Below are 16508 nucleotides of genomic sequence, written 5' to 3'. Positions count from 1 at the left end.
ATTAGTGCAACTGTTGTGAAACCCACGAGAAACCAGCAGAAACTCAGAGCAGGTTCTTCTATAGACGCTTCTGGATCTCAGACCGGTTCTCGTGGTTCTGTGGATCTAGAAGCTTCTGAAGGACCTTTTCATCTGTAGCCTAACCTTAACCCATTCAATACATTTAGCTTCTGTTTTATGGTTTTGAGTCAACCTTAACAAATTTACCATGGTAAACACATTCTCCACCAACACACCACAGTTAATGAATAGTAGTAACGTTAAATATGAATATGGGAACTGATTAAAACAGTGTGAGAAGATGTGTGTTATTTTGAGTCACTTCCTTGTGATGACAGTAGATTTAAAAGCAATGAAGAACTTGTTTTTAACGCAAACAATAGTTAACATGAAGACCTTTTGTTATATTCGATCTGGTGTTGGTTTGTTTACGCTCGGATTGTGATTCGGATCGACAGTTAAGGTTACATTCAGATTCAAATCTGACTGGACATTTAAATACATTTACATGTAAGACTGACAGAGAATTATTGAACGGTTCTTACTGGGTTTCCCGGACCGCGGCTCGGTTCGGCAGAGCTGAATGGAGCCCAGAAACAGGATCAGGATCACGGGAACGGCAGTCATCGCGCTCACGGGTCTCGCTCGGGTTCAGTTCCGTTTTCACGCCGATTCGGTGCAGAACTCTCCCGAAATTCGCGGACGGGGGGCAGGAATTCCACAGTCGACTTGAAGAATCCGCCTTGTTTCCGCTCAGACGGCCAATGAACGCGGAGCAGAAGATGACGGACAGACAAGCAGCCAATAGGAAGAGAGAACGCGATGGCGTTCGACCAATCAGAGTCAGACAAATGGAACGTTATTCTCCTAAAAAAAAAATCAACCCCTTCGGCTACAGAAAGAGATATTGAGGGAGGAGTGCCACGTTTTAGGAATAACTGAACGGGTGTTTCTAAAAATATATGTAAATCCTGTATATACACACACACCATATAGTGTTTACATCTACGTGATAACTTTATCACTTTATCGTCTCTTTGCGTCTCTTTATCAGTTGTTTATTTATTTAATTATCAGGTAAAATATTTAAAGATACTACACATTTGATAAAAAGTTTGGACACACTCACTTACTCTTTATTATTTATAAGTAATACAATTTAGAAGAAAATATTAAATTCATGAAAACTTTGAAATGAGAGAAAAGTTAGGTTAGTTAACCCAACATTTGTTGACATTTATACTCACTGAGCTTGGGTGGCACTGCCATAAATAGCCAATATGTTGTTGCTTACCAATAAACACCGTGAAACCTTGTAAAATAGATTTTTACAACTAACCTCCATATATATATATTTAAATCTTGAGTTGATCTGAGGTCAGCTGGACAAATACTGTGATTGGAGCTCCTGTTTGTACTCCACATGCACAAAGTAAATATTAATTCACTTCATCAAGCTCAAAGTACACTCACACACTCTCTCACACTCACACACACACACACACACACACACACACACACATCAGGATCTCATTTCTAACGCTAGAGGTAAGAGGAAAATTAACATCTATGTTCAAGTGAAATCCTTGAGCATCTCATGAATGTGTAATAATGTAGCGGTAACCTGAATGACTGACCATCTAATCGTTTACTAACAGATTTATTTAGTGAAACTATTCACGGTCTAGACTAACTTAGAGTGAGAAACACTGATTTCATACCACAGCGGTGAAATCAATCAGGGGGATATAGTGAAAAATGTGTGCTTTTAAGATGGTTTGTTAAAATATTTCAGAACTTTCTCTAGAGCCATCTCTTCTTAATATTATTTCTGGCTGTTTGTGGTTCTACAGTTATTTTGTGGTTCTTTGGATGTTAAAAAAGTTCTTGATGTTTCATTATAAGTTTTAGATCAGATCAATGTTTAGGTTTCTGGTTTAAAACTAGACCTGAACTATAGAGTATCAAGCGTTATAAAGGTGCTTTTATGATTTCAATCTGTAAAATTCCCCCAAAATCGTCTAACTGGGACTTTTCTCTGGAAGTCTAAATAATGTTTAATACAGTATCAGTTTGTTAGTATTAGAGTGATTAAATGCCAAATTTCCTTTTATTTCCTCTTCCTCTGTGTTGAAAAAGTATTTTTAACAGAGTTTATGCGCGTATCAAAACCTTTATTGGGGACAATTGATTGTATTTTTGTGCAAATTGGTGTTTCTTAACTCTCTATTTTTCTTCTGATCTACTTGTTCTGCACTACAAAGCCCAGTGGTATAATTAATAACTGAAAAATGTTATAGGTGTGGAAAACAAACCATACATAAACTGATGTCCATTAACAAACACACATGAACACATGAGACCGGAAACGTGTCATCTTTTGCTGCGAATCAAAGTTCAAGTTTGCTGAATTCTGCAGATTGACCTCTTGACTGAATTCAAGGAACACAAACGTCGAAGCTTACGGGAATGTGGCTTAGATGGAATGTGTCTCACATTTTGAATGTACTGATAGTTGTCATTAAATAAAAATAAAAATATCATTCAAAATAAACAACAATAAACAGTTATTTAAAGTTGGCTGTAATGATGTGCACGTTGAAAGACAAAAACTTTCTCTATAAATACAAATTCTTTATAAATAAACAAGGAACACTCAGGAGATCGCAGGAAAATAAATAACTCAACCACGTTAACATAGACGATACCGGACAAGGAAACACAGGGCTTAAATACATGGAGAGGGTAATCAAACTGAACAGAAATAGATGTCAGGGACTAATTACCAATCAAGGAAACTAACTAGGAACTCAGGCAAACAGGAACAGAGCAAACAGAGTGAAAACGAAACCAAAACAGAACATAACAGAATATACGCTACGCTGTCTGGTGGAGCCATAAGGATGAAGGTGTCTGGTGGAGCCATAAGGATGAAGGTGTCTGGTGGAGCCATAAGGATGAAGGTGTCTGGTGGAGCCATAAGGATGAAGGTGTCTGGTGGAGCCATAAGGATGAAGGTGTCTGGTGGAGCCATAAGGATGAAGGTGTCTGGTGGAGCCATAAGGATGAAGGTGTCTGGTGGAGCCATAAGGATGAAGGTGTCTGGTGGAGCTATAAGGATGAAGGTGTCCGGTGGAGCCATAAGGATGAAGGTGTCCTGTGGAGCCATAAGGATGAAGGTGTCTGGTGGAGCAATAAGGATGAAGGTGTCCTGTGGAGCCATAAGGATGAAGGTGTCCTGTGGAGCCATAAGGATGAAGGTGTCTGGTGGAGCCATAAGGATGAAGGTGTCCGGTGGAGCCATAAGGATGAAGGTGTCTGGTGGAGCCATAAGGATGAAGGTGTCCTGTGGAGCCATAAGGATGAAGGTGTCCGGTGGAGCCATAAGGATGAAGGTGTCCTGTGGAGCCATAAGGATGAAGGTGTCTGGTGGAGCCATAAGGATGAAGGTGTCCTGTGGAGCCATAAGGATGAAGGTGTCTGGTGGAGCCATAAGGATGAAGGTGTCCGGTGGAGCCATAAGGATGAAGGTGTCTGGTGGAGCCATAAGGATGAAGGTGTCTGGTGGAGCAATAAGGATGAAGGTGTCTGGTGGAGCTATAAGGATGAAGGTGTCTGGTGGAGTCATAAGGATGAAGGTGTCTGGTGGAGCCATAAGGATGAAGGTGTCCGGTGGAGCCATAAGGATGAAAGTATCTGATGGAGCCATAAGGATGAAGGTGTCTGGTGGAGCCATAAGGATGAAGGTGTCTAGTGGAGCCATAAGGATGAAGGTGTCTGGTGGAGCCATAAGGATGAAGGTGTCTGGTGGAGCCATAAGGATGAAGGTGTCTGGTGGAGCCATAAGGATGAAGGTGTCTGGTGGAGCCATAAGGATGAAAGTATCTGATGGAGCCATAAGGATGAAGGTGTCTGGTGGAGCCATAAGGATGAAGGTGTCCGGTGGAGCCATAAGGATGAAGGTGTCTGGTGGAGCCATAAGGAGGAAGGTGTCTAGTGGAGCCATAAGGATGAAGGTGTCTAGTGGAGCCATAAGGATGAAGGTGTCTGGTGGAGCCATAAGGATGAAAGTATCTGATGGAGCCATAAGGATGAAGGTGTCTGGTGGAGCCATAAGGATGAAGGTGTCTAGTGGAGGCATAAGGATGAAGGTGTCTGGTGGAGCCATAAGGATGAAGGTGTCCGGTGGAGCCATAAGGATGAAAGTATCTGATGGAGCCATAAGGATGAAGGTGTCTGGTGGAGCCATAAGGATGAAAGTATCTGATGGAGCCATAAGGATGAAAGTATCTGATGGAGCCATAAGGATGAAGGTGTCTGGTGGAGCCATAAGGATGTAGGTGTCTGGTGGAGCCATAAGGATGAAGGTGTCTGATGGAGCTATAAGGATGAAGGTGTCTGGTGGAGCCGAGAGAGGGAGGAGCCAAGGTGGAGCCGAGAGAGGGAGGACCCAAGGTGGAGCCGAGAGAGGGAGGAGCCAAGGTGGAGCCGAGAGAGGGAGGAGCCAAGGTGGAGCCGAGAGAGGGAGGAGCCAAGGTGGAACTGAGAGAGGGAGGAGCCAAGGTGGAGCCGAGAGAGGGAGGAGCCAAGGTGGAGCCGAGAGAGGGAGGAGGATCTGGCTGAACTTGGAAGATGACGCGGGAGAGGGAGGATGGATAGAAACTCTGGAGACTCAGGAGACTCGAGCATGGTGGGACCAGTGAGGACGGTAAAATCAGGGAAATGTCCTCGTCCAAATCATCATAAGAATTGCGGAGGCCAGCTGAAGATCACCCTCAATGGCGGGAATGTGGGCGGTCTAAACAGTCTTAAAAATAAACAAGGAACACTCAGGAGATCGCAGGAGAATAAATAACACAACCACACTAACTTAGATGATACCGGACAAGGGAACTGAGGAAACACAGGGATTAAATACATGGAGAGGGTAATCAAACTGAACAGAAACAGGTGTAATTCAATTCAGTTCAATAACAGTGTTGATGCTAATGAAGTTAATAAATTATGAAACTAATTTAATTTAGTTAAATTTGACTCAATTATGTTCGATAACAGTATCAATGTTGCAAACTTCAAAAATGAAACATTAAATTTCAGAAAGGCAGCTCTAAAAAGGCAATAGTGCCATTATCAGATCAATTCAGTTCAAGTTTTGATAGTGTCAGTGCAGTCAAATCAATAATATTACTGAATATTAATTGTGTTTTAACAGTTGCAGTGGCCAAACTTGTGACTGATTGGCGGGATTGAAAACTTAAGAGCTACCAAAGTAACTTAAAACATAGTCAAATATAAACATATTAATAGCAGTTCACATACAGAATAAAGCTCCGCCTCCTTCTGACGTCAGCCTCTTGATGATTGGCTTACAAAGCACATGTGATCTTTTTCTAGTTTTCCCTGCGTCTCAACACTATCCATCCTGAACAGTGTGTGTGGTTAAAGCTTTCGACAGAATGTGAAATGAAGAACTGCTGTTGTGTGTTTGCAGGTCTAGACTCACTCATCATGAGGGTCGTCACACCAGACATCTCTGCGGCTCAGCAATATACCGACGAGCTGGAGAACCCAGACACCAGCGACGACACCGAGTTCTGGAGGAAAGGTGTGGGACCCAATCAAATCATGAGTTTTAATTCATACAAAACGGGTTCTGTGAGTTTTAGGGGAAAGAAAATATCATTAGCTCAGTGTAGAAACACTTTATAATAAGGTTTTATTAATTAACTACAGTAGTTAACATGAACTGAAAATGAAAAACACTTGGTAATCTTAGTTAAAGTTAATGTTAAAATCACAATTTTTATTTGGTAATATGGATCTGAGCTCACATGAACTTAAGAACAGTTGCATATTAATAAACAAATGTATTTCTCATTGTTAGTTAATGCATCAACTAATGTGACCAATGAGTCAATGAAACCCCCACAAAGATACAAAAACAAACGTGTGTGTGTGTGTGTGTGTGTGTGTGTGTCAAACATTCCTCTGCTATTTGACTGTAGTTTATACAGCTGCTCAACCTCTTCTGACCTTTAACCTCTTTAACTTTTGACACCATCACAGCATTCACACACACAGTTCCAATAATAATTCGAATTAAAATGATCGAAATAATAATTAGTACAAGAAACCATTTTTGAGCAGACTCATGTTACCGTACATACAGTAGAGAGAGAGAGAAAGATGCCAAATTTCCGTCACACCATCAGTCGTTGCATTAAAAATGTGAAGGTAATATAACACAAAGTTAGATAGCTACATAAAATTGAAATACAAAAAACATTGTTAGATTCACTATGATAATAACTGTTAGGATGCAGTGATGGCACTTTTTCCAGAACGAGTCCGACACCAATACTTTCATTTTTAGGACTTGCCTAATTTGACTATGAGTAAATTAGTTGGCTTAGCAAATAGACGTTTTCTTCAGTAATTTCCATGCCTAATTATAGTTACAGTATTGTAGGAGCTACTGTTACTTCATATTATTGCTGTATCATATTTATCTTTATATTAATAACAGTGAATATTCAGAGCTGCTTCAGCAAGGCTCAACCAATCAAGAGCCGTGAGTGTTTCTCTGTCTTTTGTTGTTAGCTTAAAGGAGAACTCCGGTCAATTTTAACTTTGAGCTCAATTTTTAGTAAATTTGGAGTGCTGTCAATACAGAGAACAACGACAGAAATCTGTGTTTCCTACACTGTGTTATCCTCTTTTTGTCGAGTTGACGCGCATAAGGTTTAGTTACCTATGATCACACGCGTGAACTCGACAATCGACTACTTTGGACTTCGACCGAAAACAGGAACTAAATACAGGTATGTGTGCTGGCTGATATAACATCATTTTTATTAATATCTTTCACATCTCCTGCAGTCAGATTCACTCGTGTTCACTCTGAAGGAATCACTCAACATGGCTGGGCACTTGTAATGACACGAGGATGATAAGAGAAATAAAAGCAGGTTTAAAATTAGACCCCATTCAAGTCAATAGGGTGCAAATTTTAAAAAGAGGATAACACGGTGTAGGAAACACAGATTTTTGTCGTTGTTCTCTGTATTGACAGCACTCCAAATTTACTAAAAATTGAGCTCAATGTTAAAATTCACCGGAGTTCTCCTTTAACATTGAGGACAAAGACAGCAGTGGGTTTATTAGGTCACTGTCACTTTAAGAGCTGCACGTATACAACATACTTTCTTTTCAACGGTTTACGTTCACTTAAACTCCCCCTGTTGTCAATAATTTTATCCCTTAAAACTCAACTTTGATCACCAAAATGACATATTTAAACGTTTTTTTTTCTTGCTTCATTTAGTATGCGTGGTTCTATGAATATGCAAATGAGCCCCGCCTCCACTCCCTCACTCAGAGATCCACTGGTTGACGATCACACGTTGATCTGATTGGTCAAGGTAGTGTGTGACGTCAGAAACACCAGCGATTTCACACCGTGTTTTTGAGACTGTCTTTGGTTCACTGCAGTTTTAAGCAGAAAATACTCAGCAATGCTGTCCACTTATGAACTTACACATGGTGTGTGTTAAAGCAGATTAATAACACCACATACACACATAAACTACAGTAAAAGCTGGATTTTCAACAGGATGCTTTACGGGCATTTTGACATCATTTTGTGTGAATTTGTCCAGTCAAGCACAAGACATGAAAGAGAACTTTATATAATAAAATATAATTTAAATATTTCGTTTATAATAGAAAACGTAATGTGATTTCTGTATCGGCTTCCTGTAATAATGAAGGGAACCATGTATGTAACAGCATGTCATAAATTACACCTCGCTGTGTGTGAAAAGGATCCATAAGTAGAATAACCTGTGTGTGTGTGTGTGTGTGTGTGTGTGTGTGTGTGTGTGTGTGTGTGTGTGTGTGTGTGTGTGTGTGTGTGTGTGTGTGTGTGTGTGTGTGTGTGTGTGTGTGTGTGTGTGTGTGTGTGTGTGTGTGTGTGTGTGTGTGACTTGGTTTATTATACATTGTGGGAACCGAATGTCCCCACAAGGATAGTAAAACCTGAGATCACCTCCATTGTGGGGACCAGCCAGCGGTCCCCATGAGGGGAATGGATAAACATACTAAATTATATATTTTTGAAAATGTAAAAATGCAGAATGTCTCCTGTGATGGGTAGGTTTAGGGATAGGGGCAGTGTAAGGGGATAGAATATACAGTTTGTACAGTATAAAAACCATTACGCCTATGGAATGTCCTCACAAGGATAGAAATGAAAAACTGTGTGTGTGTGTGTGTGTGTGTGTGTGTGTGTGTGTGTGTGTGTGTGTGTGTGTGTGTGTGTGTTAGACTCGTCTGTGCCCAGGTTTGTAGCAGCGCCCTCTATCGGCCGCTGGCGGTGGCGCGTGTGCGCTGCCATCAGTGTAACGGCTCTGATGCTTCTGTTGCTGATCATCACAGTATCTGTGAGCCGTGAGTAACACACACTCAAACATATCGTGATATTACACAGACAACATGTTATTTTTCTTATTAATTCCTTAATAATCGACTTATTGTCAATGTATTGAGGCCAAAACCTAAAAAGAATGCGGAGCATAAGAGTATATTTTCCAGAGCATATTTGAATAACTTGCAAACCTGAGTTATCAATAAAAAATGATGATGTTTAATTTTGTTCACGTGTGTATTGCTAGACGTGAAGTTTGACCGGAAGTTCTCGACTACCGAGACAAACGTGAAGAATCTGACAGATTCGCTCCTGAGCATCATTACCAGAACAAACTTTCTGGAGGAATACGGTAATGTTGATCTTCATAATCTTTTATCAAAAATAATAATAACTGGTAACACTTTATTTTACAGTGTTCTTGTTACATATGTAATAACAGTAAATTATGCATAATTACATGCAACTAACACCTCAACCAAACCCTAATCCTATAGTACATGTAGTTCATTAATATTTCTCAGTACTTAAATATATAATTACACTGTAATGACACCTTAAAATAAAGTGTAACCAAAACACGTTATCCACCCACACACTCACCTAACAACAACATGTTCTAATTAAGTTATAAAAACGTTATTTTTGAATTTCTCTAAATGTTCAAAACTTCTTTTTTTAAAGGGTTAGTTCACCTAAAAATGTAAATTTCTGTCATAAATTACTCACCCTCATGTCATTCCAAACCCGTAAGACCTTCGTTCATCTTCGGAACACAAATTATATGATATGTTTGCAAGATATACGATACACCACATGCAGCGCGTCAGTGCAACTTTCAAGGCCCAGAAAGGTAGTAAAGACATCGTTGAAATACTCCGTGTGCCTCCAGTGGTTCAACAATAACGTTATGAAGCGACCAGAATACTTTTTGTGCTCGAAAAAACCCCAAAATAACGACTTTATTCAACAATCTGTGGACGAAGCGCTTCCTGGTTCTACGTCAGAACGCCGGCTCACTATTGGCCAGCGCTGGTCACATGATCATCACGACACATGTGTGAGATGCTGACGCAGGAGCCGGCCATTACTGAGCCAATCATCTTCGGGTGAACTAACCCTTTAATATGTGAAAAAGTTTTTCTGGGTTATGTGAACGTTTAGGGAAATTTTTATTTTGCGGGAACACCGATGGAACAAGCAGACTTTTATCAGTTTGTTTAAACTGGGAAAAATTAGACATGGAAACTTTTACTCCCCAGCATATTTGAAAAATTATAAATTATTACTAATGTGTGTGTGTGTTCAGGACACAAAATGCATTTGGAGATCAGCAATCTGGAGTTTGACCGGGACACGATGCAGAGTACGATTAATGATAGTAAGTGCCACACACACACATAAAGCAGACAAAACACTTGAAATTCATTGAAATCCACTGCGATCTTAACGTGTGTGTGTGTGTGTGTGTGTGTGTGTGTAGTGTCTGATTCAGCACAGGCTCTTCGTGACAAGGTTTCGGAGCTAAAATGCTACATTAACAAGTTCATGAACAACAGTAAGTGATGCTGTAGTGTTTGTGCCGGTGTTGTGTGTTGATTTCCTTAGTCTCTGATCTGACACGTGTGTGTGTGTGTGTGTGTGTGTGTGTGTGTGTGTGTGTGTGTGCGTGCGTGCGTGCGTGCGTGCGTGCGTGCGTGTGTGTGTGTGTTTAGACACGGAGGAGCTGTGCTGTCCTGGCGGATGGCTTCTCTTCTCCACACACTGTTATTTCTTCTCTGAAGACGGGATGCCGTGGGACGGGGCCAGAGACGAGTGTGAGAAGAAGAGAGCAAAGTTACTCATCATAAACAGCAGACAGGAGAAGGTCAGAGCGGATCAGTGCTGTACAACTACACAACTAAACCAGATACACAACCTCACAACCAACATCAGACACACACCTGAACTAATACAACTAAACCTACTTAACTAAACCAGAAACACACCTGAACTATACTGTAGTACTGTATCCTGCATACTTATATTATAATCAAGTCATTACTGCTGTGCTGCTTGGAAGCTTCTGGGCTTGAAGCTTTCTTTTTCGTTAGTTTAGCCACTGTTTCAAATAAATACCTAGGATTATGTTTATTTTCTTCTAATAGTGTTGAAAAATAAGCAGCAAACTTACATTGCTGTAAGCAATCGAGCTCTCCTTCCATGAAATGCGAGATACCTCTAGTTTTGTTTTCTTCCAGTTGCGCTCCATTGTTCTGGCTGCTCTCTTAAGGGCCTGAGTGTGTGTGTGTGAGTGTGTGTGTGTGAGTGTGTGTGTGTGTGAGTGTGCTCGTTGTGCCGCGGCGCTGGACTATGTTCTTTAAGCGCAAAGGAGCAACTCGATCAGATTGCTTTCATATTGTAAACGCTCATGTGGTCAAATGCATTCGAACAGCCACTTAAAGACCACTGACTGACCTAACGCGTAAAAGTGACGAGAAGCGCGCTAGCCAGACGGGATTTAAACTTTGTTGGCTGAAGACCCAAGTTTAGTTTGAAGCATAGACTGTAAAAAAAAAAAAAGTGAGACGTCACCCGCAGTGTTTCTGAAGAGATTTTTTAAGCCCAAAGTGGGCGGAGCCTGCTGTCGCCATCTTGTTACCACGTCACTCCCGGATAAACGAAAATGTGCAGCGAGGCGGATTAGCTGAGGTGACGTGACGCTAACAGACAGCAGACAAACGGCTAGTAGTGACATCAGCGGCCATCCACCTGTCACTCAAGTGGCCACACCTTTAAATATAAAAAACAAAACAATTGTTATATAGACCAAAACCACTTTTTGCAGCAGGCTGTAAACATGTTTTTTTTCTGCTGTAAAGTTAAGCATTTTAACATGCGGGGGTCTATGGGATTGACTCTCTTCTGGTCTCTAGTGGCCGGTGGATGAACTGCAGTTTAAGACGCTTCCGTGTTGGATTCTAGAGAGAGATTGGAAGGTTGCCGCTTGTTTTGAAGACGAAAAACACACCAAGCTCAATGTTCTCTCTTCATTCCTGATTTCTAACACACACTCATGGCGTTCGGCGTGATCTCGCGGCTCTGAGCAGAAACTAAAGCCGCTCTGTGTGTCTCATGGGTAAATCACACCAGCTTATTTCATCCATTAGATCGAAAGATCTGAAAAGCCCGTACATAGACCCTCCCCTCGAAGAAATCAGGACAGAAGTGGTTAAAAGTGGACAAAAGAGACAAATTAAAACACCAGGGGCCTCATTTATAAAGCTGTGCGTAGGATCCTTACTAAAAGTGTACGTGCGCCCGAAAGCCCAAAATGGCGTACGCAAAAAAATATTCAGACTTATAAAAGCGTGCGTACGCCAGAACCTGCGCAGAACTCACTTTATAAACCCGTCAGCGGAAGATTGTGAACATGCGTCTCCTCCCCGAAATAACCATATATGGAGCTTACAACGCCTAGTTTTACTATGCATATCCTCATCTGCATATCATTTGCATATGATTATTCATCCACGTGATAACATGTTTAACGGTACAAGACATTAGGAAAATATGAAATACGTGCCGTCACATTACATTGATAAAAATCATTTAGTATCCTATCCTTGCCTTGTTTTTGAATAAATAAATCAAATAGTGTAAAATACATTTCAGAGAAAGTTTTTCTCAATCTTTTCCACTGACCAAATAGTCTTTTTTATTGATTTATATTTGTAATGGAAACATAGATAGACCTTGTTGTGCATTATATTTGCACAATCTGCTATTATCATGATAAGCAATTATCTCTGTAGTTAAAACATTGAAACACAGCATGCCAGAGGAAAAGTGTTCAAAAGCATTGCATCCACGACAAATATTTATAGGCTATTTATATATATAGGCTATTTTACCTTTTCAGTAAATTTCATGTAGCTAGTTTAAGTGTTTAACTCCATTAATGATAATGTCATATTTAATCTAAATGTAATATGACATAGTTTAGTAATCAGAAGTAAAACATAGTTTAAATCATTATTTTATTTAAACTGTAATTGTGAACATCACTGTAGCCTATTTATGATTAGGACTCATAATTAAGATTCACAGTTTTACTTCATCTGCCGTTAGATATGCGTAAACGGCCCAACAAAAGTTGGCCTAAAAGTGACCAAAAAGACATTTAACTCCAGCTCATCATCGCCAATTCCCTTTGTCTCCAGAATCTGCGTACGCACGGGTCAGAGTTTGCTTAAAGGTGCGCACATTCTCCCGTCAAGTTAGTTTTTTATAGATCACAACCTTTGCGTGGGAACTGGCGTACGTACGTTTCCAGCCCCGTTTTGTGCGTACGCACGCTTTATAAATGAGACCCCAGGTGTCTTAATACAGGTGTAAACAGGGCCTAAACCTACAACACAAGACATGCATCTAAACACCTGTCCATTCTGTAGTAGTAAAGAGTGATAATCAGAAGTGTGTGTCCAGAGCTTCGTGGTGAGCAAGACCAGGCCTCTGTTCTACTGGCTGGGTCTGACCGACGGGCGCACCGGCGCCTGGGAGTGGCTGGACGAGACGCCGTACGTGCATGTCAGGAGGTGAGTGTGTGTGTGTGTGTGTGTGTGTGTGTGTGTGTGTGTGAGATTTATAAGGACAGAAATATGTATAATGACATGGCATGGGTATTACAACGTGAACGTGATTCATGAGGACATTTCTTGAGTGCTCCTATTTCAAATGGCTTTAAAATACTAAACAGTGTTTTATTAAAAATGTAAAAATGCATAAAGTTTTCATTTTCTGTGATGGGTAGCTCCAGGGGTCGGGTTAGTGTGTGTGTATGGAATGTCCTCACAAGTATAGCAAAACAAACCTGTGTGTGCGTGTGTGTGTGTGTGTGTGTGTGTGTGTGTGTGTGTGTGTGTGTGCGCGTGTGCGTGTGTGTGTGTGTGTGTGTGTGTGTGTGTGTGTGCGTGTGCGTGTGCGTGTGCGTGTGCGTGTGCGTGTGTGTGTGTGTGTGTGTGTGCGCGTGTGTGTGTGTGTGTGTGTGTGTGTGTGTGTGTGTGTGTGTGTGTGTGTGTGTGTGTGTGTGTGTGTGTGTGTGTGTGTGTGTGTGTGTGTGTGTGTGTGTGTGTGTGTGCAGTGAGTGGATGCCTGGCCAGCCCGATGACTGGAAGAAGCATGGTTTGGGTGGCGGTGAAGACTGCGCTCACCTTCACTACGACGGCCGGTATAACGACGACCACTGCTCTCGCCGCTACCGCTACATCTGCAAAGCTCACGCGGCCTCCATCTGACGACACACACTTCATCAGACCAACAAACACAGCAATGTGCATGTTAACAGTAGAATGTTTCATATTTAACTATATTAAAGGCTGTAACCTTCATCCTTCCCTCACACTTCAAAATGTGTAAAATTATACTTCTTCTTTTTTTATATACTTATTTTATTTTGATAATATTTTTAATGCAATTTTATTGGGATTTTTAATTTATTTACCTTTAAATTACTAGATTTGATCAATACATAATAAATAAATAAAAAGTAATTTAAACACATTCCTTACATTTTCAACTTAAATTCAAGATAACTCACAATTTCATGCATAACTCTTTTAACTCAGCTCTAAATATCTTACATTGAGTGTCTCTGTCGACCTCTTGTGGGAAATCAAATATATAACATGATATTTCAGGACTCTACACTGTAAAAAATGATCGTGATTTTAACAGTAAAAGACTACAGTGTCTTTACTATAAACAGTAAATAACTGTGATAGATCTAATGGCACATTTAATGTAATTTTACTGTAAAATACCGTTAAATTTACAGTTTTTGAAAGTGAAATAAACAACTCATTGTATAATTTACAGTGAAAACCCGTAAATTGACATTCCCACAATTCCCTGCGTGACACTTCACATTTTATGTATTTTTGTTGAAATAACTGTTTCTTCATAGTTTTCATAGTTTAATCAGTTATGTACATTAGGGTTTTATGTTACATTTAATGTTGTTAAATGAATGTTTATTGCATCTTTAAAATGTGGTGATTAATGTTTGTCTGAATGACACTGTGCAGCTTCTATATCTGTATTACGGTAACTCTCTTGTGGACGAGCTGTGTGTGATGAGCTTTGATTGGTCATGTGACTCATATCTGTAGTGATTGGTTATCGGTGTATTACAATGGTACAAAACATATATTAATACTTCAATAGCTTGGTAAATTAACATTATATCAGATAATGAAATACGGTTTATTACTGTAAATTTTAAGTTAAGTCTGTAAAACCTTAAATGTCGCTACCATATTTTATACGGTAAATTTCTGGCAACCACAGCTGCCGGTATTTTACCGTAAATTGAACAGATTTATTTTTACAGTGAAGTCTAGATGTCCTTATATCGCTGGGTCCTAAAGCCAGTTTCTCTTCAGTGTGCATTTAGATACACATGTAGACATTCTAAAATCATTGTTTGGTGACGTTTTAGCATTTTTAGTTTGAATTGTGAGCATTTTTAGGCTTTTCTATGTGAACTGAAGCATTCCTCACATTCCATTCATTCCTGAGGGTCGAGAGGGAAGGATTTGTTACTTTATTAAATTTCAACCACAAAACTCCTTGAATACATTAAAAAAGTTTTTCGTTTGTATTGTTCAAGTGCGACAAAAATCCCCCCCAAAATTATAATTTTTGAATTAGTTTCGGGTCAAAATGACTGGAGGGAATGATGAGGATTTACTGTATATCAGACCAGAAACTTTCTTTATGCTTCATTTTTATTTTATGCTGGTTAGTTTTGCGGAATGACAGTGTATGTTAGTTTATTTCACATGTTGTGCGAGGATAAAAGTCAAACGGCTGTGAAACTAAAAGTTGTTCTGAATAAAAGCATCTGCTGAACAAATAAAAGCAATGTTGATGTTTCTGCAGCACTTCATAATAATATTGCAGTTATGTTGCTGTATTAAAGTTATATGATAGTGTCATGAGCGCTGTAATGTTTGGATTGTAAATGATGTAAATACTGCGGTAATTTTGCACTATTGAAGGTGAATATAAATATGCTGCATCAGAACGTTTCCACAAATACATCATAGATGGACAGTTCATTAATAAATATATATGTACTTTAGATGAAATATATATGAAATCATGTAAATTGTTCCATCTTATAAGTTTGTTCAGGTTTAAAATTCCCATGTATAATACTTTTTTCAGTGCAATAGATCAATCAGTTATTAATTATGAGGAAAAATTATGTTATAATAATACATTATACACTTAATATGACAAATATGCAATATATTATTTTTTATGAAAGAACTTAATTTTTTTATTCATGAAGGACAAGAATAGATAAAAAATTACACAAAAGACATTTATAATGTTACAAAAGACAAGTGCTGTTCGTTTGAACTTTCTATTCATCAGAGATTCTGGAAAATAAAACAGTTTTCAATATTGATAATAATCATAAATGTTTCTTGATCATCAGATCCTCATATTACACTTATTTCTGGAGGATCATGTGACACTGAAAGACTGGAGTAATGATAATAAATTCAGCTTTGATCACAGGAATAAATTACACTTTACTGTATATTCACACTACGGAAGTGGATTAGGGCCAAGCAATACATTTAAAAATAAATAAACATCTCGAGATTAAAGTCATAATGCGAGAAAAATCTCGTAAAATTTTGAGAGAAAAAGTTTAAATAAAATGTTGAGTATAAACTCATAAAATTTTGAGAATAAAGTCGTGTTTCGAGAATAAAGTCGTGTTTCGAGAATAAAGTCGTGTTTCGAGAATAAAGTCGTGTTTCGAGAATAAAGTCGTGTTTCGAGATTAAAGTCGTGTTTTGAGATTAAAGTCGTGTTTCGAGAATAAAGTCGTGTTTCGAGAATAAAGTCGTGTTTCGAGAATAAAGTCGTGTTTCGAGAATAAAGTCGTGTTTCGAGATTAAAGTCGTGTTTCGAGAAAAAAGTCGTGTTTCGAGATTAAAGTCGTGTTTCGAGAATAAAGTCGTGTTTCGAGAATAAAGTCGTGTTTCGAGAATAAAGTCGTGTTTCGAGATTAAAGTCGTGTTTC

General features: G+C 39.3%; 2 protein-coding genes across 2 annotated transcripts in view; one reads left to right on the top strand and one right to left on the bottom strand.

Annotated features, from left to right (window-relative positions):
* The window catches only part of plod3 (procollagen-lysine, 2-oxoglutarate 5-dioxygenase 3), a 37354-nt gene extending 36409 nt beyond the window's left edge, over positions 1–945 (bottom strand). The window contains exon 1 of the mRNA XM_079589492.1: positions 546–945. Within this exon, the coding sequence (XP_079445618.1) occupies positions 546–627 (82 nt within the window). The 5' untranslated portion in view covers positions 628–945. The remainder of the gene's footprint in view (positions 1–545) is intronic.
* Positions 946–1487: 542 nt separating this feature from the next.
* asgr1a (asialoglycoprotein receptor 1a) lies at positions 1488–15683 on the top strand. Its single transcript, XM_079589505.1, has 9 exons — positions 1488–1548; positions 5492–5605; positions 8326–8448; positions 8673–8777; positions 9735–9806; positions 9909–9983; positions 10141–10292; positions 12893–13002; positions 13548–15683. Exons 2-9 carry the CDS (start codon positions 5509–5511, stop codon positions 13699–13701), a joined length of 888 nt encoding a protein of 295 aa, XP_079445631.1. The 5' UTR covers positions 1488–1548; positions 5492–5508; the 3' UTR covers positions 13702–15683.
* Positions 15684–16508: the final 825 nt, after the last annotated feature.

This window comes from Phoxinus phoxinus (assembly GCF_949152265.1).
Source record: "Phoxinus phoxinus genome assembly, chromosome: 18".
Lineage (NCBI taxonomy): Eukaryota > Metazoa > Chordata > Actinopteri > Cypriniformes > Leuciscidae > Phoxinus > Phoxinus phoxinus.
The sequence above is the reverse complement of the archived record's forward strand: the minus strand, read 5'-3'. Positions and strand labels throughout refer to the sequence as shown.

What these genes read in the sequence shown, in the direction of transcription:
- asgr1a (XM_079589505.1), top strand. Translation starts at nt 5,509, where the DNA reads ATGAGGGTCGTCACACCAGACATCTCTGCGGCTCAGCAATATACCGAC. An exon ending in GCAGAGTACGATTAATGATA is followed by an intron (nt 9,807 to 9,908) that starts GTAAGTGCCACA and finishes GTGTGTGTGTAG; the next exon opens with TGTCTGATTCAGCACAGGCT. An exon ending in CCGTACGTGCATGTCAGGAG is followed by an intron (nt 13,003 to 13,547) that starts GTGAGTGTGTGT and finishes GTGTGTGTGCAG; the next exon opens with TGAGTGGATGCCTGGCCAGC.